At 34.7% G+C, this 23,256-nt stretch overlaps 2 protein-coding genes and 1 long non-coding RNA gene across 5 annotated transcripts; 2 read left to right on the top strand and 1 right to left on the bottom strand.

The window, feature by feature from the left end:
• Positions 1-816: 816 nt before the first annotated feature.
• LOC114412242 (poly(U)-specific endoribonuclease-B-like) lies at positions 817-2,351 on the top strand. 3 transcript variants are annotated; one of them, XM_028376056.1, is made up of 2 exons: positions 817-915; positions 1,479-2,351. In XM_028376056.1, exons 1-2 carry the CDS (start codon positions 868-870, stop codon positions 2,085-2,087), a joined length of 657 nt encoding a protein of 218 aa, XP_028231857.1. In that variant the 5' UTR covers positions 817-867; the 3' UTR covers positions 2,088-2,351. The 3 variants fall into 3 exon arrangements, 1 of the variants encoding a protein (XP_028231857.1); XR_003666631.1 differs by lacking the exon at positions 817-915 and adding an exon at positions 982-1,391 and having other exon boundaries at positions 1,479-1,594; XR_003666632.1 differs by lacking the exon at positions 817-915 and adding an exon at positions 982-1,298 and having other exon boundaries at positions 1,479-1,586.
• Positions 2,352-8,223: 5,872 nt separating this feature from the next.
• On the top strand, positions 8,224-11,925 carry LOC114412241 (beta-amylase 3, chloroplastic-like). The gene is made up of 4 exons (XM_028376055.1): positions 8,224-8,837; positions 9,572-9,782; positions 10,524-10,634; positions 10,813-11,925. The coding sequence occupies exons 1-4, from the start codon at positions 8,308-8,310 to the stop codon at positions 11,602-11,604; spliced, it is 1,644 nt and encodes a 547-aa protein (XP_028231856.1). The 5' UTR covers positions 8,224-8,307; the 3' UTR covers positions 11,605-11,925.
• Positions 11,926-21,486: 9,561 nt separating this feature from the next.
• LOC114412240 lies at positions 21,487-23,075 on the bottom strand. The gene is made up of 4 exons (XR_003666630.1): positions 22,942-23,075; positions 22,719-22,810; positions 22,160-22,264; positions 21,487-22,082 (listed from the first exon to the last, which is right to left on the bottom strand). It is a non-coding gene; the product is annotated as an uncharacterized LOC114412240 (long non-coding RNA).
• Between the last annotated feature and the right edge of the window lie 181 nt (positions 23,076-23,256).

Genomic DNA, 23,256 nt, shown 5'->3' with positions numbered 1-23,256 from the left:
TTTTAATGTGCATTACGTAAGTTTAATTAATCTATTTATTTGTCCATGATGTTAGGTAATGTCAAATGAACCAAGTGGGATAATGTAAGATTTAATATCTCATGTAAGATGCATTTGACTTATTAAGGATTAATAAATAAATAATTTATTGTTATGGACTAAGTTGTAAATGGGCTGTGAACTTAAGTGGAGCAATTTCTTGAGACAACTAGGAGGAGTGGTTACAAAGGGGTTAACACTCACTAACATAAAATAGGGTTCCCTTCCTCACATTAGAGTATTCTCTCAACTTTAGTCACTATCACAAAAGATAAAAAGAATAGAAACAGCAATCAAAGAAAGTGAAATCTTGTTTCTCTCTTCTTTTAAAGAATCAAAGTGCACCAAATAAAAGTGTCACTATGAAGAAAGATATACATTGTTTATCTATTATTTGAGAGAATCATATATTTAGTCTATATGATGTTTTTTTTATATATAAAAATTGATATATCCTTTTCTATTTAATCTCTTCTGTGCGCTTTTTCATATTTTTACCGTTAAGTGTTGCCAATAGAGAAGCTATTGTTGCATGTTATTTGCATAGTCTTCTTTCCAATTTTGACTCCACTGTTGCATGAGATTCTCTGCATTGAACACAAGAAACTCATTTAGAAAGGAGTGATCTATAATTTTTTAGATCTAACTTAACCAAGAATTATTCGGTATACCCTTTCTATGGGTGGCAAGTGATGATTAATGTTTTATTGTAAAGTTATTCACATACAAATTTTCATGTGGTGGATACCAAATAAACGATATATTTGAGTGTTTTTGATACAGGATTTAGCTAAGCCGAGCCTGTCAAGAGTAGCGTTAGCTTTCCTTATGGCCACTGAATTCCCGTATTGTGCAAGCTTAGACAGTGTGTCATTGGTCATTTCATCCTCTCTAATTTTCTTATTTTTTTCCCCTCTATTATTGATACAAATAGTACAACGAATTGCAAAAATTGTAGATCACTCCTTTGCTTTGATGTGCTCTCCCTCGAGATATTAAGCAAAAAAAAGACAACACCATGGTTCACCAATGCTTCAACAACCCTAAATTGTGTAAAGAGAAGTGCCAGCAGTGGCAACAATTTATCAATTTATAGCTCCAAAATTTCCAATTGTGTTTGTCTGAATTAAGAGCTGACATTGAGAAAATAGCCTCAGTTGCATTGATATTTGCCTATATTTATTTCTATCCACCTCTTTTTAACAAATGTTTCCATCAGTATTATAACGCCGCTTATCCATTGATTCATCGAAGTTCAAGTATATCCAATGCATTAATAATTTGGAAACTATATTAGTGATTTATACAGAATACCACGTTTTAAAAATAATATTAAATTTACCAAGTTTCAGGTCAAAATTCTTTTTATTATGGATCTGAATGTTTTACGCTTCATCCCTGCCTGAATCTGAATGATGGATCTTACCAATTTGATGTAGGTTCCCAAGGAAAACTGGCACAGCAATAAACGACCTGCTGATGAGCAAGAATACTCTAATGAGGTTGAAGTTCGTGCTAGTGTGGAGCCCTCAGAAGATGAACTTGCTGATCTGTCAAGAGCTTGTGACAAACTCTGGGATCTAGATTTAAATCTTTTGGTACCTTGCAAAGACTATGAAATTGACTGTGGTGAAGGGAAAAAGGAATACCAAAAGGAAGATATGGCACAGGGGAGCTTGTTTACTTGGGTTAGTGATGATGTATTCAAAAAGCCTACATTTGCTCGTTTTCTTTCACTTTTGGATAACTACAATCCACATCAAGGATGTAAGGAAGTAGTCACATCTGAAGAGAGACAAGAGCAAGCTTCTTTCATTGAAGAAATCAGTAGAACAGCACCAATTAAATATCTTCACAAGTATCTTGCATCCAAGGGAATTGTATCAGAGACTTGCCAAGAATTCAAAAGAATGATTACCAGTCTGTGGTTTGACCTTTATGGCCGTGGTGGCACTTCTGGTTCCTCTTCTGCTTTTGAACATGTTTTTGTTGGAGAAACCAAACAATGTGGTGAAGTTTCTGGCTTTCATAACATGCTGCAGCTATGACCTCGTATTTTTCTTTCTGCCTGTTTCTAATTATCCATTCACAATTCATGCCAAATTTAAGGTGTATTAACTTGTTATATTCGAAGTCGTATTTGATGCTCTTTTCAACCATCATTATTCCGTTACTACCAGTCTCATTGGCTAACCAATTACTTTATTGTATTTTTGCGGATTAGTTTGCCTCTGTGCTGTCTAGTTTTATTGTAAACATGGCTCCTTGAAGAATAAGTTCAAAGTTGAAATTGCTAAGAATACTTTGCAATAGTCTTTTGTATTCAATAGTTTTCCCAATGTCATGATACTATATCTACAAGTACTTATTCAGACTTGCTAATTTTTTTGTTATTTTATTTTTTGTGATCTTCTTTCTAAAAATATTTTATCTTGTTATTTGTGAAGTCATTGACATGTTAAATAGATGAAACTTGCTATTAGAAAAAATTCAAGTCTCACATCGGTTAAAGATAAAGTCAAATTAAAATATATAAGTGAGGGACAATTTTTACTCCCTAAATCAGCTTTTAAGGTTAAATTAGACCTTAAAGTCACATTATAAAGAATTTAAGATGAATGTTAAACTCACATTTTGAAAAATCTAAGAGGAACAACTTTCACTCCTTAAACCAACTTTTAAGGTTGAATTAGACCTTAAAGTCACATTATAAAGAATTTAAGATGGATGTTAAACTCATATTTTAAAGAATTTAAGATGGACGTGAAGAGGTGTATTGAAAAAAATTCAAGTTTCACGTAAAGCCAAGTGAGGGACAATCCTCATCTCAACCTAAACTTTTGGGGTTGAGTTAGGCCTAAACTTACATTCTAAAATTAGCTCAGATATATTTTATTTCTTTAATTTGTAATTTAAACTTATCTTGTCATTAGGTGACTTTATCTATCTCACCTCTTGATGTATTTTGGCAATTTTATCTTGAAGAAGCAAAGGGGAGAGTTGATTATCAAGGCTATATTTTTCCCCGTCAATGGGGACAAATTGTGAGTAACAATTTGTTAAATTAAACTTATTCCGTTGGCAATAATTCCAAGCACAGACATACAAGTTTGGTGCACCAAACACAATTAAGTATGTGTTGTTATTAAAATCTCAGATTTTGCTGGCTTGCGTAAGCTTAAAGAGTGATACATGCATGATAAATTGAGATATCTAGGAACTTTTATTGGATACATGCATGATACATTGCTATGTAACCTGTAGGAACTGCATAAATTTCTGCCATAAGCTCCACCCTTCCATTATTTTTATTTGCAATTTACGTCAAAGGGCAAGAGCTTTAATTTTATTGCCATGTTGAAGGACTTGCATAACTAGAGGAGCTTATATCTCCGATGCTTTCAATTCATTAGCCCACCTATGTACAGCAACCATCACTGGTAAGTTATTATTGGATTGGACTAGTAAATTGTGTAAAATCAAGGGTGAATAAATGAAGGGCAAAGAGGGGTTTCAATTGGGGTTGAAACAGGTGTAGATGTATAGCTAGCGGAGAACCACAACCCGTAACTAGTTGTGCGCTGCAGCATGTGCCACGAGTGTGGAAATAGCTAAAATAAGTATTGTGCATTTGTGCATAAGATGGGACTTTTTCTTATCATGACAATGAAATTAGATTCTCTTTAAGAAAAGAGCTGATTAGCATTTTGACCAAAAACATAGGTTCCACGTACCCATAGCCATAAACATCTTAAATTTGAACTGCACTTTCATAACTTCACCAATCAGAATGGTTCCTCACCCTTGTCCAGAATTAACTTCACCAAAAAAATAAGAAGAAATGAAATGACTTGCTCAGAAAGTGAGAGATTCCCTCAATTTTGGATTACTTTAGATAGAAATCTCATGAAATCGGTGAATTTCACCACGAGGGGTTTTAGAAAGCTGTCTTTTTTCTTACTCCCATCAAGAAGCTAATGCTAAAAAATACAAGTTTCAAATTAAACGTCGATGGCTTCTGTCATGTTTTGTTGATTTCCAAATCTTAAATGAGGCTAACTTGTTTACATGTCCCTTTTCCCGTGGTCATCGATTAATCAACTTTTTTCCTTCTAATACCTTTTTAGTTGAGAGATGAAATGAGACAAACGTTAAAGATAAGGTTATATTTTCCTCCACAAATTTTGTCCTACGAATTACATGCACACAACTTATCTCCATGACCCTTGGTAGGATAGAGTACAAAATATCAAAAATCAAGCATTTTGGAAGATTCTGAATCATCATTTTTTTTCTGAAACATGATCAACTTGCCCGATTTCTCAATCAAACTTGAATACTTCCACGTTCCATCTGATGCCGATGCATTTTATAGCCGACAATATACACTTAACCATGTTCTTCCTAACATGTCTGTCTGTCCCCTAATTAATAATATCTTTAGTTTAGGAAGTTATAGTAATATCCCGTTCTGTGCTATACTTATGGGACCGTGACTATAGGAGGAGGATCATACTATGCAAATTTATCAGCAGCTCAAGCTTTGTTTTGTTTTTGGTCTCTAAGTGGGGATAATAGGAGAGAGTTTAGCTGGGATTTGAACCCCACTACTCTTTCTCTATGTTCCAACTCTTGTCTACTTGAAAAAACATTAGGAAAAAAAAAAAACCAGTGCAAGCATTTGAATATTAATTGCCAATACCCTTATTAGTCAGGCTACGCCACCAAATGCCTAAGTAAAGAGCTATACGCTATATCTGACTGGCTAAATGATATATTTGTTTCTTTATTTTTTTTCATTTTAATTATTTATCTTTTTTTTAGTTTAGTCTTTTATTTTTTTAAAAAAAAATTATTTGGTCTTTCATCTTATTTTTTTGTTCAATTTGATTCTTTATTTTATTTTGTTTAATTTGATCCTTCAATTAATTTAAAGTTGACGTCATTAATCATTTAAAAATATTTTTTTTGTTCAATTTTCTCTGTTTTTCCTTCACTTCATTTTTAACAAAAAAAAGTTTATTCTTTAATGATTTAAGACATTAATCTTAAATGAATTGAAGGATTAAACTGAATAAAAATAAATAAATAATTAAAATAAAATTTTTAAAAGATAAAGGATTAAATTGAAAAAAAATAAGATCAAGGATCAAATTAAACTTTTTAAAAAATAAAAAAGAATAAAAAAAAGATAAAAAACCAAATAAGTCATTTGACCTATGATTTAATAATGAATTAGTGATACATGACCATAACCTAAAATTGAATTCACTAAGGTCAAATTTACATGCATTTATGTTGTCACTTTATTTATAGAAGATCAAACAATTCAAATTTTAAATGCGTGTTTTAATTCTAATTTATTGAAATAAAATATGAACTATTTGATATTAAATTGTTGAATGCATAGAAATTTGATTAACAATCCAGGTTCATTAATAACTCTCATTTCCCTTTATCTCTTCTCCTTTGGCATCATATCACTCGTCAAATTAATCACTAGGGTCGGCCTAGATGTGGGGATTTAGGTAGTATGCATGCAGATTTAGGTTTGTTGTTGTTATTATAAAAAAAAAAATATCACCTACCAAATTTATTATTTCTCTCTTTTTTTATTACTTTCTCTCTCAAGGTGTAGACATCCATTGAGGTGTCCACATTAACACCTAAGATCTAATCTATGAGATGTATAAGTTCTAATTTTATTATGTTAACTTAATTTATTCTTTTTATTATTTAAAAGAAGTTGAAAATTGAAATAGAAATAAACCTATGTCATAGGTGTGCATGACGTACTCTTAAATTCAAACTCTTTTTAAATTGGAAATAAAATGGTATGACTCTTCACTCTAAAGATTTACTTTGAGGATATGTAGTGTCTATTTAACAGCATGGTATTGAGAAATTGGATCCTCTAGAGTTTGGAATTCAACTCCACCTCCATGCAGTTGTAATCCAACGGTCCATAAATTTTGAAAAAAAAATTATGCTTTATTTTAATAAATAACGAAACATTTTTCATGATTAAGATTTGTGCAGTTAAAATTTTAACTGCGGGGAAATCTTGATCCTAAAATCCAATGTAGGCCTAATGAAAGTCTCATTTCAAAAGGATATAAACCTATCTATCTATATAAAAGGGACATGAACATTAAATTAATTTGATTGATTAGGTTATAACAATCAAGTTCTACTCTTTTTTTTTTATCCAATATATTTTTTGGCCCAAAATCAGATACTAATCTCTTCAACTACAGATGTTTTTTATACATGAACTTAGGGATCGATCATCAGGGCACATGTTTAAGGAGAATGGGTATTTGTCAATCAATCTACACCATGTTGGCTATCAAGTTTTGTTTTAGTAAAAGATGTTGTTCCACACACCTGAACCTAAAGATTAAACTCGTGATAACATGCTTAAGAAGCATAGTTATCTACTAATCATATTACAATAAGTTGATTATCAAGTTCTGCTTAACTAAATCAGTCTTGCAGACTTGAGAATGGTTTGTTTCCCTTAAATCATCATATCCACATATCAAAGTCAAAGAATCTCGAATAATAAATTCATCGAAATTCCTCTAAAAAAAAAATCATCCAAATTTTTCCTCTACAATTACGGAAACTTTTGCGTTATTTTCTGTTGTTACTATCCTTTTTAATCAATCAGATAATGGATAAGCAGGACAAAGGCTTTACCAGCCAGATTAATAGCATGTTTGGATTTGCGGTTGTCACAACTTCTACATTATTTGGTGTGTTTGGATTTGTGTTGTCACAACTTCTACATTATTTGGTGTGAAGACGTGGATACAACAACAACAAAGTCTTATCCCACTGGGACGGGAACATGTGAATGCTAGATGCAAATCCAAACAAGCTATCAACAGTTAGTAATTCATAAAAGTTCAGCATATTAGCAAATGGAGAATCTCATCAGCATTTTAATTCTTCCTGCAAAGCGTCATATATTTTGGACGTTATCAAACCAAATAATTGCAAGTTTGTGGTAGGTATTAGGAAAATTGTTGCCAGATGACAAAAAAATACTTCTCGTCCACATTCCACGGCTATACATTATTGGTCAACATTAAAATTCTATTAATTCCCATCAATAAAATGCATATGTTAAATCTGAAATGGTATGAAAAATTGTGTAGTTATCAAAAACACGCGGAAAGAACGGTTCAAGACTAATGAAACCAAAGACTTGCTCTGAACCACAGGTTTTCCTAACTAAATGAACATTCAACATTTCTTATCCTGAGCCAGGTGAACCAGAACCAAGAAATTATTGAAATTATGAGACATTTTCATCCATGAAAACCCAGTTTGTGGGAAAAGGCAGAAGCCAGTGACAAGCTACTTCATTTGGTGGGGTTTGTCTTATGGCGGGAATACAAAGCCACTCATCAATTATCTCGCCAACCAATATGTTTATATCACAGAAAAAGAAAAGAAAACAAATAATTAAACTTTACATTTTGGCACATTCAATTTTGGCTTCACTGTTGAAAGCTGTTTGCAACTGCTATCCAAGAATTCATTTCAATAATTTAGATCAAAGATGTAAATTTTTGTTACTTTTTTTTAACAATTCAAGCTGATTCTATTTTAGCATTCATTTCATTTCAGATTAAAGCACTAGGAAACAAACATTCATTAAGGCAGTGCAACAAGTTTAGCAAAACGTCTAAGCAATATATACATATACATATATATATATATAACGTCTAAGCAATATTGATCTATGCACGAAGTCACATATTGTGACAAGTGTCCTCCAATGAGGTTCGAATAGACGACCTAAACCTTATGCATATTACCCCGACCCCATTTCTAAGCTTACCCTAGTGGGTTGAACAATTTCAATTGAATTAAATCACAATTAATTCAAAATGTCAAGAGGATTGCATAGCCTCAAGATATGTTATTTATTGTTTAGGGGACGGCTCGAAATTTTCACTTGAACATACTGAGGCTCATACCTTAAAAACTGAAGGCTAAAGGCTAATAAATAAGCGTTAAAAACTGAGGCTCATACGTTTTGAGTTAGATAAGTATGGAATAGGTGGAAACACGTAAGCAAGGTTCAAACAGAACAGACTAGTTTTGATTTTTTGCACTTTTTCCAATTTTTCCACTTTTCAATAAGAGCCCACCAATGTTGTCTAGTTCAACTCCTCAACCCAGCAAGTTCTTTCTTATAAATACAAGCATACCATCTTGAACAATTCCTACATATCCTTCCTTCATCTTCAAAATATGGCTCTAACACTTCGTTCTTCAACTTCTTTTATTAATCAGAAGGAAACCAAAGTCCTTAAAACTTCTGATGATATCCCTGCGACAGTTAGTTTTTCAAAATTCAAGCCATTGGTCCGTCTCCGGGCGAAAAATTCAATGCAAGAAGCGCATCACACTCGCGAGAACAGCTTCAATGAAGCAAGTAGAAGCGAGAAATGGGAGAAGGTGCTTGCTCCATCGGTTGCACATAACCACAATGATTCGAAGAGAGTACCTGTGTATGTGATGCTGCCACTGGACACGGTAACAATGGAAGGAAGATTGAACAAGCCTAGAGCAATGAATGCGAGTTTGATGGCCCTGAAGAGTGCAGGAGTTGAAGGTGTAATGGTGGATGCTTGGTGGGGTTTGGTGGAGAAAGATGGGCCTTTGAAGTACAACTGGGAGCCATATGCTGAGCTTGTACAGATGGTGCAAATGCATGGTTTGAAGCTTCAAGTTGTTATGTCTTTCCATCAGTGTGGGGGCAATGTTGGAGACAATTGCAGGTATGACAGTACTCGTTTTTATCATCTTTTCTTTTTAATTTTCCCCTTGTTAGAAATTGATGTTTTGAAACCAAGCAAGGCACGTAATCCTTTTTGAATTGTTCCATTTTATGGAGACATAGTCAGCGACATGAAAGTAAAAAATTTAAATAATTGATTGGAAATCATAATTTTTTGTGAATTCCACTTTTAAATCATGAGATAGAGTTGTTAGAGGGAGTACTGCTAGCATTTTTCTTTAAACAGAAGGAGGAAAGGGAAGTGTTACTGTTATATTCTCTAATAGTATTATGGTGGATGGTATGAGACTACTTGTTTTATGTTACTTGTGAAAATTATTTTTTTGTTTTTAAATTTGCATCTTGCTGGAAATTGATGTTTTGAAACCAAGCAAGCACGTAATCGTTTTTGAACTCTCACATGTGATGGAGAAATATTCAGCGAAAGGAAAATAAAACATTTAAAAAAGAAAAGAAAATGTTATTGTTATAATTAGTTTGTTTGGATTCACATCTAAATAACTCAAACATGAATCACAGAAGCAACTTTTAGTTGCTTTTGGTGTGCATCCTGACGTGAAAATTTGATTAAATGCCGATCACGATGCCAATCCAAACACACAGATAATCTAATATGGTAGATGATATGAGCTAAGAGATTTTGTTAGGAGGACCAAGGTCAAGTTATCAGCATTTTGTTACAATTGTCTTAGTATTGTACTCTCTTTTTTTCAGCATTCCTCTACCACCATGGGTGTTGGAAGAAATCAGCAAGAACCCTGAGCTGGTTTACACAGACAGATCAGGGAGGAGGAATCCTGAGTACATCTCCTTGGGCTGTGATTCAGTTCCTGTTCTAAGAGGAAGGACTCCTCTCCAAGTGTACTCTGACTACATGAGAAGCTTTCGTGACAGATTCAGAGATTACTTGGGCAGTGTTATCGTGGTAAGCAATTCAGCAACTAATAATGCTACAAACTGCTATACATAGACACTGCTGATATAGGATACAGAAACTGCAATATAATAAAATTGTTTATATTCTGAGATATTTGTGTCTGTCACGAAAATCCACTACTGATAATATGGTCCATTCCCTAAAATGCGTGTTCCATGCGCTACACTTGGAGTCAGGAATCAAACAAACGTACAAGAAATTCCCTTGTAATTTTGAGCTTGCAGTGAACGTTATCTTATTAGGTTCTGGATAAACTTCTTCATACATATTTATAAAAGAAAAAATAAGAAAAAATAAACTTCTCTTTTGAGTTAAAATTAATTTATGTGTAAGTTAAATGATTTATACATAGTTGGGATGCTTAGCTTTACTGTAATGCTCTCAGGCATCCTTTTTCTAAAAAAAACCTTATGTTTTTTAATAAGTTATATGGTTTTCATTTATCCAAAAAGCTGATTTTAAGTTGCATATAAGCTAATTTTAACTTCATGGGAGCATCTAAAAAAAAACTTTATGGGAGAAACTTATGAGTTTACTCTCTATCTTTTTTTTTTTTATCTTATAAATACTTAGCGAAACTTATCCTACTAGAGTCTAAGCATAGGAAAAAAAGAACAAACTTAAAAACATTCGGGGCCTATCAGATGCTTGATAAGTTGTCATTTCAACATTTTCTCCATCCCTCTGCCTTGAATGAAATTTGAACTTTTAAGATCAATACTTTTGCAGGAAATACAAGTGGGGATGGGTCCTTGTGGAGAGCTGAGATATCCTTCTTATCCGGAAACCAATGGAACTTGGAGGTTTCCCGGAATTGGAGAATTCCAATGTTATGACAAGGTATTTAAAAAAAACATTAATTTAAACTTTCTTTTGTACTTTAATCCTAAAGAATGAATGTATTGGTAATGTTTCATAACCATTGGTCCCTATTGACTTATAACAAGGATATCACACAGAAGATAAAATAAAAAACTTCAAAATATCTATGGACTAAAATGACTTGTTTGTCATGCAGTATATGAAAGCATCCTTGGCAGCAGCAGCCGAAGACATTGGAAAGAAAGAATGGGGAGGAGGAGGACCCCATGACTCAGGCCAGTACAATCAATTTCCTGAGGATACTGGATTTTTCAAAAGGGAAGGAACATGGAACACTGAATATGGACAGTTCTTTCTGGAATGGTACTCTGGTAAATTGCTGGAACACGGTGAGAGGATCCTCGTATCTGCTAAAGGAATATTCCAAACAACTGGGGTGAAACTATCAGGGAAAGTTGCTGGAATCCACTGGCATTACAGAGCAAGGTCACACGCAGCTGAACTAACTGCTGGCTACTATAACACACGACATAACGATGGATATCTGCCTATAGCAAGGATGCTGGCAAAACATGGAGTTGTCTTCAATTTCACCTGCATGGAAATGAAGGACAGAGAGCAGCCTGACTTTGCATATTGCTCACCTGAAGGGTTAGTTCACCAGGTGAAGATGGCAACAACAACAGCTAGAGCAGAACTTGCTGGGGAAAATGCATTGGAGAGATATGATGCAGATGCATATGCTCAAGTTTTATCAACAAGTAAGTCGGAATCCGGCAGCGGATTGGCTGCATTCACATATCTAAGAATGAACAAGAGGTTGTTTGAAGGTGATAACTGGCGGCACCTAGTGGATTTTGTAAGAAACATGTCTGAGGGTGGTCGGAGAGAGAGACTTCCAGCAGCTGATTCCCATGGGAGTGATCTTTATGTTGGGCACATCAAAGCAACACGGGAAAAGCACACACAAGAGGCTGCTCTTGTGTAATTGTATATTTTTGCTAGCTTAGGCATCTTGGTATATAGTTAAAAGCATCATAAGATATTTTTCATAGAAAAAGGGAAGTTACAAAAGAAAAAAAAAAGGAGAAATGAGATAGTATCATGACATAGAACATTAGCACATGTCATGCCAACACCTAAGATGATGGAGAAGATTTTATTTCATGTAATGTGTATATAACTACAACTACAATGGAGAAAAACAGTTTATCTCCTGACATTATAAACCACTTGAATGTAACTAGAGATGATTGAATGGAAATCCTCAAGTGTGTTCTCCACACTTAGGCTCTATTATATTATTAAACATAGCTTACTCAGCTAGATACAGAGCAGGTACAACAGGTATACAAAAGACAAAAATAAAATGTACGCTACTACTTTAGGTACATCATGACCTATTTTCTAACATTCCCCCTCAAGTTGGAGCATATAAATCATATGCACCAACTTGGAACACAAAAAATGAATCTTAGGCCCCCTTAATGACTTGGTTAAAATATTTGTGAGTTGATCATTAGAGCCAATTTTTTCTATACTAATTTCCTCAGCCATTAGCTTCTCTCGAACAAAGTGGCAGTCAACTTCTATATGATTGGTTCTTTCATGGAATACTGGATTAGAGGCAATATGAAGCATTGCTTGATTATCACAATAGAGCAGCATCTGTTGAACTTCACAAAACTTAAGTTCCTGAAGAAGTTGCTTGATCCACATAAGTTCACAAGTAGTTGAGGCGATTGCTCTATATTCAGGTTCTGCACTGGCTTGAGCAACATCATTTTGTTTCTTGCTCTTCCAAGAAATCAGATTTCCTCCTATGAACACACAAATCTTGTAGAAAAGCGCCTATCTATTGAAGAACCTGCCTGGTCAACATCACAATACCTAATAACATGGGTGTTTCCCATATCTTCGTACAACAACCCTTGTCCTTGAGCCTTTTTAATGTACCTAAGAATTCAAGTGACAACATTTCAATGATCAATGTAAGTATTATGCATAAACTGACTCACTATTCCAACTGCAAAAGAGATGTCAGGTCTGATGATTGTGAGATAAATTTTTTTTCCAACTAGTCTCTTGTACCTCAGGATCTGAGAGGGGTTCACCCTGTTTCGCCATCAACTTTTGATTTGGATCCATGGGACTGTCAACGGGCCTACATCCACTAATGTCAATCTCATTCAGAATATCCAAAGCGTACTTCCTTTGAGAAATAACAATGTCTTCGTTTGATTGAGCTACCCTTATACCAAGGAAGTATTTTAGACATCCAAGGTCTTTGGTCTTAAAATGGCTGAATAGATGTTTTTTCGACTAAGAAATTATAGTTGCATCATTTCCTGTGATAATGATGTCATCAACATAGACAATCAAATAAATACACTTTCATGGTGAGGTGTGACCATAAAAGATTGAATGATCTGCTTCACAAAGTTTTAATCCAAATGCTTGTACAGTTTGACTAAATTTTCCAAACCAAGAATGTAGTGATTGTTTGAGGCCATAAAAAGATATGTGCAGTTTACAAACTAATCCACATTCCCCTTGAGCAACAAATCCAGGAAGTTGCTCCATGTATATCTCTTCATCTAGGTCACCATGTAGAAAAGCATTTTTGATGTCCAACTGATAGAGAGGCCAATGCTGAATGCCAGCCACAGCAAGCAATAAACGAACAGTGGTGAGTTTGGCGACAAGAGAAAAGCTATCAACATAATTAAGACTATATATCTGAATGTAACCTTTTACCACCAGTCGAGCCCTAAGGTGATCGACTTCACCATTAGGTCCAACCTCAATAGCACACGCCCATCTACAATCGACTATCTACTTCCTAGGAGGTAGGGGAACTAACTCCCATGTGTCATTGCTTTCAAGAACCTATATCTCAGCAACCATGGCTTGTCCCCACCTATGGTGATGATAACTGCAAAATTTAAGTTAATTTGATAGTCAATTTTGGCTAATAATGATTGCAATTTCTTCACTTTACTACTGTTTTTAATGAAATAATGAAGAAATTAATATCTTTGCAATTTTTTATTAGCAGAAGTCAAAAGAAGAAGATTTTAAGTGCTTTAAAGGAAAATTGATGCAAAAACTGGAAGAAAAAGCCTTGAAGAAAAATTGGAAGAATTAGACAACTCGTTTAGTGCGCGATACCGGCTCAGCGCGCGTGCTCGCTTAGCGACCAGCTCACGCTTATCGCGAAGAAAGCCCACGAGAAAGCCCAAGGTCACGCTTAGCGTGAACATCGCGCTAAGCGCGTGATTAAACTGTCATTCTCGCTAAGCCCAGGAGTGCACGCTCAGTGCAAAGTCGACGTGAAAAGTAGGCTACCTTAAGCCTATAAAAGGAGTAAGAAGCAGAAGGGAAAGATACATCGAGTCTCAGAGCTCTCTAGTGAAGAAATCCAAAGCCTGAGCCTATTTTATAGGGGAAATCCTCCTCCTTTAGTCATTCCTCCCTTTCTTTCTTCTAGTCATCTAACACATTCTTCTATCCACATTAGCCCCTGAAGTGTAAAGTCTCCCATGATTATGAAAGGCTAAACCCCCATTGTAGGGAGCCTGATAGACCAACTCTTGTAATGTAACTTTGTCTATTATCTATTTAATTCAATTTTATTTCTATTATTATTCTCTGTGATTTTCTGTTTATTATGATCTGACCATCCATATAATGTTTCGGGAGTAATGCATTAAAAAATGATTATTTTCTAAAGAACTAAGGAATGATATCTAAATAAAATCATTGCTAGAAATATATTGATATTTGTTTTTCCTAATTCATGCATCTCTGCTCTTAATGCAATTTATTATTTTTATCTTTGCAAATAAATTTGGAAGAAAAGAATAAATAGGTTAGGTTCTTCATGCGAGAAACCAAAGATATAGTGTCTTAGTAGATGCGGGTGGAAACAGGGATTTTATTGGATAGAGAAAATCATTAGCATTGCATTACAAGTAGTTTTGGCATGCTAGGTCACAATATTATCACATTCTGAATTCATCTTTCTACATTTAAATCATTGTTTATTTTTCTTGTTATTTCTTTCTTTTCCTTTTACCCCAATTTTCACACTTACAATTCCCTATCTCTTGTACTTCTTCTAATTGCTTAATAATTGGGTTTGCATCACTTAAGTACAACCAAGTCCCTGTGGATTTGACACTCGGACTTCCGAGTCTTTTACTACTTAAAACAAATTGGTACACTTGTCAACGAGTTAACAGGTGATCAAGTGCTTCATGAATAATTTTAGGAATGGTGAGAGGTGATATGGATGAAATAAAGGAAAAATAGGGAGATAACCAGTGATAACTCAAATAGGATGAGAATTTGTAGTAGATCTAATACCTTTCCTAAGGGCAATTGGCCACCTAGAGTCATCATCAACTAGAACCATGGTATAAGTCGTTGGTTGAAGGTGACAAACATGAAGCAAAGGATTCTCCTTGTGACATAGGACTAGACAGTTCTCTTTGTGACTCATGTTGGTCAACGTTGTAGGGAGATCAAGTAGGCTTGATTCGATAGGTGGCTTGACTTGTGTCCATGTTAGGGATTTCATGGATTGGTGACACTAATGGAGTAAGAGATGGAATACGCAAGACTTGATGGACATAATTGAAATCTTGCATTGAAGAAGATTGTAACAGTTGTGCCTTTTTAAGTTCCGTATAAATTAATTAATAAATAAATAAATAAAATCAATTAGGTTATAATTTCCCTACTATATAAACCTACTTTTAACTCAGAGCAGCTTTTACAAAACACACCTTATGTTCCTTTCTTCTTCTTTTTCAGACGCACAAAAATCCTAACAGAGCAATTGGAGGAGGAGCTCTCGAGAGCACCAGAAACACCACAATTGCTAATAGAGAACGTTTGAGCGACTACATCGAGGTAAGGGATGAGTTATTCACGTTTGGGAATTAGAATGAACATGTATAGGGATCCCTAGAGGATAAATTTTTGGGTATTTTAGGTTGTTTTTATAAAATTGTAATTCATGAACCCTTTCAAATTGAATATTTCATGCACTAAATTGAGTGTAATATCTATTATTATGAAATTCTATGATCCTGTTTAGTGTATATTGATATGATATTGTTTAGTGTATATCAGATTTTTTTAAAAATTGTCAATTTTTATTACTTGATTTCTTTTTGTATATTAATGCGTATGATTTTCGTTGTTTTGCGCTTATGATTTACCACTTTTTTTTGGAATATGTCAGTGAATTGTTATCATTGGAATGAAAATTTTGATCCAAATAATTGTATTCCCTTGTAATCAAATTTTATGTACCACGCGTACCGGCTTTGTTGAAAATATTATATATATATATATATATATATATATATATATATATATATATATATATATATATATAAAGTAGATATTAAGCTTTTTGGTAAAAGTGCCCTATACGTGATTCCTCGTGGCACTATTTTGTTTTGCTATTTGAGATTTCTTATAGTTTAACATATATATTGGAGCATTAAGAAACATTTGGTAGTATAAAAAAAAAAGGTTTGGTACGGTGTTTATTTTGTCTTAGTGTATTTCAAGTATGCATCTTTACTGTGGTGTAATAATAATAATAATAATAATAATAATAATAATAATAATAATAATAATAATAACAGGAATAAACAAAATAAGGTTATAGAAATTATTGTTTCATAGTGATTATTTTTGTTACTTTATAAATTAATTGTTGTATAAGTTTTTTTATTTATTTTGTTGAATTAATATATTTCGGTTTAATTTTTATTTTTTTTGTTGTGTCAAGTAAATGTTACTATTGAATGATATGTGTAGGATGCATGGGATGCGATAAATTATTTTATAATGAAATTGTGATTGGGATTGTGTGTAAGTGATAATCATTTGGTAAGTAAAGGATTGTGAATTACATGATTGTTGAAATGTTGTATGTTTTGAGTTGTGAGTCATGAATTATGTAATCACACAATTGTAAGACCTTTTAAAGGCGACGAGTTAATGCGCGATAAGTTATGATGGGATCCACTGTGAGAACCCGACGAGTTTAATGAGTTAAAAGCGCAATGAGTTAAAATATAGTTATGATGGGATCCACTGTGAGAACCCGACGAGTTTAATGAGTTAAAAGCGCAATGAGTTAAAATATATTTGTGTGTGTGTGTGTGTGTGTGTGTGTGTGTGTGTGTGTGTGTGTGTGTGTGTGTGTGTGTGTGTGTGTGTGTGTGTGTGTGTGTGTGTGTGTGTGTGTGTGTGTGTGTGTGTGTGTGTGTGTGTGTGTGTGTGTGTGTGTGTGTGTGTGTGTGTGTGTGTGTGTGTGTGTGTGTGTGTGTGTGTGTGTGTGTAGGAGAGAGAGGCCTTGGGGGTCATCCGGTTTGAGTGCTCTTTTAAGCCTGTGTCCATCCCATTGGAGTATTCTCACAAAACAGTGTGACCCTAACTGGTCTCCCTATGATTTCACTTAGTGAGAGTGACCTAACTTACCCATTGTGAGGCATGTCCTGTCATGTACTCCTAGGCGCCCGACGAGGTTTTTCACTGAAAAATGGTACCACATTGCATGTAGGCTTGAGTCTAGTGTATTTGTCGCATAACGCTTGTGTTTGACTTTCATTGAGTTAACAATTGTGGTTTGATGTTATTGTCTGGAGTGTATGAACTCAAATGGGTGTGAATAATGTATGATTTTGTGAAGTGATGTTATTTATATAAATTCAGCTTTAAGTATTATATGTTTCACATGCTCTAATATTTTATTATATACGCATGTGATAACTCACTCCCGGTGTATGTTTGTGTTTGGGTTCATTGTCATTTTGTTTCAGATAAGCCATTATATGATAAGTCCATGATAGAGACTGAGAGACTTGGTCTATGATAGAGACATGCTCTCATAAGTGTGACATTGGGCCATAAGATTTTACTTTGCATGTTATAATTTCCCTAAACAATATAATTGTGTTATGTTTTCTGTTTTAGTTTTTTTTATTTATTCAGTATGGACGGTCTTGTTTTGAGTCGGGATAACTTTGTTTTTATTCGAACAATTTCTGCTATGTTTTCATTAAGTAAATGTGAACCCTTTATCTTTTAAAATTAATTTAAAGTCAATGTGTTTTAAAAAAAATCCGCATGATTTTATTTCCTTTTATTCGTTATTTGTGAGGATAGAGGGTGTCACAAAGAGAAAAAGGGAGTTTCTTCAAAGAAGGTAACATCAGTCGACATATAGTATCGTCTAGTGTGTGGTGAATAGCAACGGTATCCTTTTTGTAGACAAGAGTAGCCAAGAAAGACAAACTTAATGGCTTTTGTTGATAACTTGTCCAGCCTGGTGAAACATCATGAACAAAACAAGTACAACCAAAAATACGATGGGAGACATGAAATAAGGGTTCTTTTGAAAAAAGGATTGAATAAAGAACTCTATTCTCAAGAGATGAAGATGACATTCTATTAATTAAAAGCACGCAATAAGGATGACATCACCTCAATGATGAATTGGAACATTTACACCAAGTAATAAGGTACACGCAGTTTCAACTAAATGTCTATTTTTTCTTTTTGCTATACCATTTTGTTGTGGTATGTGTGGGCATGTGGATTGATGTAAGATGCCTTGATTGGTTAAAAATGAAGAGAGATTAGAGGAGAAATACTCTTTGGCATTATCACTCTTAAGAATCTTAATCACTTTTCCAAATTCGGTCTTGATTTCATTAAAAAAAGACATAAACATAGGCAAAAGATCAAACTGATCTTTCATTAAATAAACTCAAGTACATTTGGAGTATTAATTAATAAAGGTAACAAAATATCTTAAACCAAAAGATGTGACACGGCTTGGACCCTAAATATCAGAGTGAATGGTGGAAAAAGCATAGTTACATCTTGTTTCAGTTCTTTTAGGTAAAGAAGACCTAACATGTTTTCCTAACTGACATGACTCACACTCTAAGACTTGAAGTTTGTTGAGACTAGAATTTTCTTCAACTTCGACAAGTGCGGATGACCTAAGCGATCATGCAAAAGCTTAGGAGACAGAGATGCAAAACAAGACATCGATGAACTCATTTCCAAATAATAGAGACCCCTGGATTCATGTCCTATGTCAATCGACCGACCTATACCACGTTCCTATTTAATAAAGGAATTAGTTCAATATCGAATGTTACAGAACAATTTAATACTTTTGTTAGTTGACTAAGAGAAACTAAATTGAAAAGACAGTTAGGGGAAAAAAGGACTAGATCCAGGTTTAAGGACGGAGAAATAGAGACTTTGACGACTCCTTTAGAAGTGACTTTAGTGTCATTTGCTAGTGTGATTAGATGAAGAACTTTAGGAGGAGACAGAGAGGTGAATAGAGAACTATTACCAAAAATATGATTGGAAGCACCTAAATCAATTACCCATGGTTCTTGACTATCCACAGAATGAGAGATGGAAGTTGTTGAAGTACTTGGGCTTAAGGATGATTGAGCTTGACTGTTGGACTTCAGTCGGAGGTACTCTTGATACTCCTTTTCAGGAAACTTTGGCTCATGTGTTTCCGATGTAGAGACATTTGTTATTTTCTCATGCCAACCAACTATATCATAGCAGAAGTCTCGAGTGTGACCCCTCATCTTACAATGTGTGCAATAAAGTTGACCATTTCTACCACCACTACGTCCTCCACATCCACGATTTCCACGACCTCCTCTTCTTCTTCTTCCTTGACTGGACACCATTGCTGAAGATTCAGTAAGCTTAAGTGAATTTTCATTCTTTCTTGGATTAAGAACACGAAGGAGGCGTGTAAGAAGACTCTCCATTAAGGGAACTTCTTGATGAGTCAGAACTTGATCATGAATATGATCAAAATCTGGGTTCATGGCCCGTAAGGCCAGCACCATATACAGTTTGTCATGCTTTCTTCTTATTTCTTCCCCTGACTTAGCATCTAGGAACATTCTTAATTCTTCAGCTGCAGACTAAAATTGTGCTACAAATAAGGTCATATCATGATTTGTTTGTTTAAGAGAGGTCAATTTGTCAACTGCATCATACAATCTCTGAATATCATTGGCATAAATCTTTTGGGCCTTCTTCCAAAAGGAGTAACATGTTTTGAAAGACCTTAAGGTCACTAAGATGTTTGGCTCCACTGACTACCACAACAAGGCACAAAGTTGGAAATCAAGTTGTTTCCATTGTTCTTTTATTTTCTGCAAGTATTTCAGTAACTTGCTTCTCTGAGTGCTCATGATGTCCTTGGCCAAGGAACCAAAGTTTCACAGAAGAGGACCGGGACAAGTAGTTTTTGCTGCCATTCAACTTTTTTGTGGTTATGACTGGTGTCCCCGAAAACAAAACATTGGGACCCACAGTAGAATTGATAGTGGGACCGACGAAGGAGGAAGATCCAGAAGGATTTGTGGAGACCATCTCACCACAAGAGATAGAGACAGAAGATTCGCACAAATGAAGCCTTCAAATTTCCCAACTTAAAGAAACACCAACATTGAAAAGAGATAATGAAGATTTGAGAGCAGATCTAGGCCTAAATAAGTCTGGTGAACCTTTCTTGATTGTTGAAGCACGATTTTGGTTGGTGGAAGGCGACGAGTGGATCTCACACTCCAAGAGAGGCGACGTGGAGAAGTTGCGCGAAAGACGCCGTAGGGAAGCAACGCGTGGCAGACTTTTGGAACGCATGACATGCAGGGATAGGTCGCACTCACAGAGGCACACCAAACCCTGGTTTTGTCAGAGTTATAGCCAGTGGCGATGACAGACTGACAACGGACAATGGCACTAGTGATAATCAGGCAAAGCGAGATCATTCCCGCTTTAATACCAACTTGAATGTAACCGGAGATGATTGAATGGAAATCCTCTAGTGTGTTCGCCACACGTAGGCTTTATTATATTAGAAAACTTAGCTATAGAACATGTACAAGTATACAAATGACAAATAAAATGTAAGCTACTACTCTAGGTACATCATGACCTATTTTCCAACAAAAAAAAAAAAGTTGTAAATAATTTTATGACTTCAGTTAAAAAAATAAAAAGTCATAACAGATGGTGCGACTTCTAAGTTAGAAGTCGTAACACCTGTTACAACTTTCTCCATTTTGGGTAATTTTTTAAAATATACTATCCATTGAAAAATTGTTCAAATTTTTACTCCTATTTAGTAAAAAAGCCCTCACTAATGTCATTTGTTTCTTTTATTCTGTAACAGCTGTACAGAGCAAGTAAATGCCAAAATGCTCAAAAAGAAAAATATCTCAATAGCCAATTTTGTTTAAACATTACCTACAGTCGTCTTTTAAGATTCAATTCCCTGACGAAGATCTTTGCCACAACAAAGATAACATTATGCCAAGAAACCAGTAAAATAGCAAGAGTTTAACATAGGAGGAGGAGGAAAACCTTTTCCTAACTATTCAGTATTCAGGAAACAATTCATAATTGGTTTACCAACATTTTTGGGAAGACAATCAGATTAGTCCCAAGAAAAAATCCTATCGCATTGAATTTTCACGTGACATTATCTTATGAAAATTTTACAACTATCACCCTCGTACTAGATTTTAACAAATTTTAATAGGGCATTAAGGAGGGAAAAAATAAACATTTTTTACACAATCTTGTCATGTGAAAATCTCACACAAGAGAATCCATCTCAGGCATAATAACTGCGCCAGCCATTTCGTGTCCTTAAGATAAGAGGATATATGACCCTCTTGAAAACAAAGAAACACAATTTTTTAAATTATTTTTTTGTAATATAACTAATAATACATCTCATAACACATCATAGGAAGACCTTGCATAGTAAAATTTGCATCTTTTCCTCTGCAATGCAACCACATTAGGATAGAATCCATGAAAACCAACAACAGAAAAAAGAGTACATGAAGCAACAATTAGGTAAACAACCCTATCAAATTATCACTAAGCTGGAGTTATAAGATTGGTTTGGTGGTAAATGGAGATGCGAGGGAGAGAAAGGTAATGGATTCGATTCTCCCACTAACAAAAAAAAAAAACTAACCATTAACAACTAACATTTGCCGATTAAGACAATATTAGTGAGCCAAAGAGGTTTAATAAAAATTACAATCCGGGCATTAGTTTTTCTACCTGATTCTCTGAAAATGAGATAATTCAAAACCATAATACAAGGAAGCTGCATTGATCGAGCTAAAGAGTTGAGAAGCAACCTCAACTTCCAGATTACAAAATTGTTAGGGAAAAAGGAAATGGGTGGGGTTTGGAAGAGACATATTATAGTGTAAGTAACGATGTTAAAGAAATTGAAAGAGAAAGAGAAAGTTGGATTAAGAATGGGAGGAAGAGGAAGAGGGAGGGTTTCCGCCACCGTGACGGAGATCTTGGATTAGGTCAGAGAGTTCTTTGCGCGATGACTCTCTGCCAAACATGAACCCATACCTAAGCAGAGAATGAATGAATTAGGCACGTGACCACAATTATGATATAACTGAATTGAATCAAATGAATTGAATTACCAGAATGAAATGGCAGAGAAGACGCCAGCAGTGGCAATAGTCTGAACCAAAGTGATCTTCTTCTCCATTCCCTTTCTCACTCTGTCTTGTCTTTTTCAGTCACCTCTGCAAAATTTTATATCCCTAGTTCTAAAAATCGTATTTACATCAAAAATAAAAAACTCAGACATTCCAATCAAATTCCAAAAGAAGCAAGTTAAATTGATTTTATCTCAACTTTGCCAAAAAAAAATTATCCGCCAAAACGAGATATTTATTAAATTGGTACAAGCAATACCAAAAACAATCATATGCCAATAATGCAGTGTACGGTGTACTCCATGACAGCAAATGGATCATGATACAATCATTCCCAAAATAATCTCGCCACACCCTGTCAACCTTCTAATCCCAACTTTTCCAATGACCACAAAATCTTCATGTAGAACCTAAAATCCCCAAACTGAAATTGAAGTCTTGAAAGGCAAAATAAATTTGAACACGGTGTGCCAAAAACTAACGAAAACACAAAGTACAAAGATGTAGCTTTAAAGGCCCAGAAAAAGAGAGAAAAACTCACATTCCACGCAACAACAATCAGTTATTCCCCTTGATAGACAAATTTAATTTCAATACCACCAAGGTATCTCACTAACAACACTATTTCTGCCCCTGCAACAGCATTGGGAATTTTTCAGATAATGAAACAGAGCAAAAGTTGAAGTTTTTTTAACGGAACTGTTGAACCGGAAGAGATTTAACATGCACTCATGGAATTATGTTATTTGTATGGATTACTCTACCTTCAACGCTCGCGGCGGCATGGCTAATGGGTGAGGTGCTTGGGGGACGCAGAAGGAGAGAAGGAAGAGGAGTCGCTAGGGATTTGAGCGCAGGAACATTTATTGTTACCATGGGGTGCAGCAAGCGATAATAGGAGGTGCAGAATTCTGTCACACACATCAATCCTTCCACCTGGGCCTTCAACATTGTCAAGCCCAGCTTCATTTTCTCTAAATTCAAAAAAAGAAATAGAAAGACCATTGTTCAATACAGTGTCTCAAAAATTAATTTGCTGGGTTCTCACAAAAGATTGAATTCTGTTACCCGACAATAGT

Source organism: Glycine soja, chromosome 5 (genome assembly GCF_004193775.1).
Source record: "Glycine soja cultivar W05 chromosome 5, ASM419377v2, whole genome shotgun sequence".
Taxonomy (NCBI): Eukaryota; Viridiplantae; Streptophyta; class Magnoliopsida; order Fabales; family Fabaceae; genus Glycine; species Glycine soja.
Note: the sequence above shows the minus strand (reverse complement) of the source record. Positions and strands in the feature narration are given on the sequence as shown.

Bases quoted from the DNA above. Each gene is read 5' to 3' on its own strand.
- LOC114412242 (XM_028376056.1), top strand. From the start codon at position 868: ATGGCCACTGAATTCCCGTATTGTGCAAGCTTAGACAGTGTGTCATTG. The intron at 916-1,478 runs GTCATTTCATCC...AATTTGATGTAG, and splicing joins GCTTAGACAGTGTGTCATTG to GTTCCCAAGGAAAACTGGCA.
- LOC114412241 (XM_028376055.1), top strand. From the start codon at position 8,308: ATGGCTCTAACACTTCGTTCTTCAACTTCTTTTATTAATCAGAAGGAA. The intron at 8,838-9,571 runs GTATGACAGTAC...TCTTTTTTTCAG, and splicing joins AATGTTGGAGACAATTGCAG to CATTCCTCTACCACCATGGG. The intron at 10,635-10,812 runs GTATTTAAAAAA...TTTGTCATGCAG, and splicing joins AATTCCAATGTTATGACAAG to TATATGAAAGCATCCTTGGC.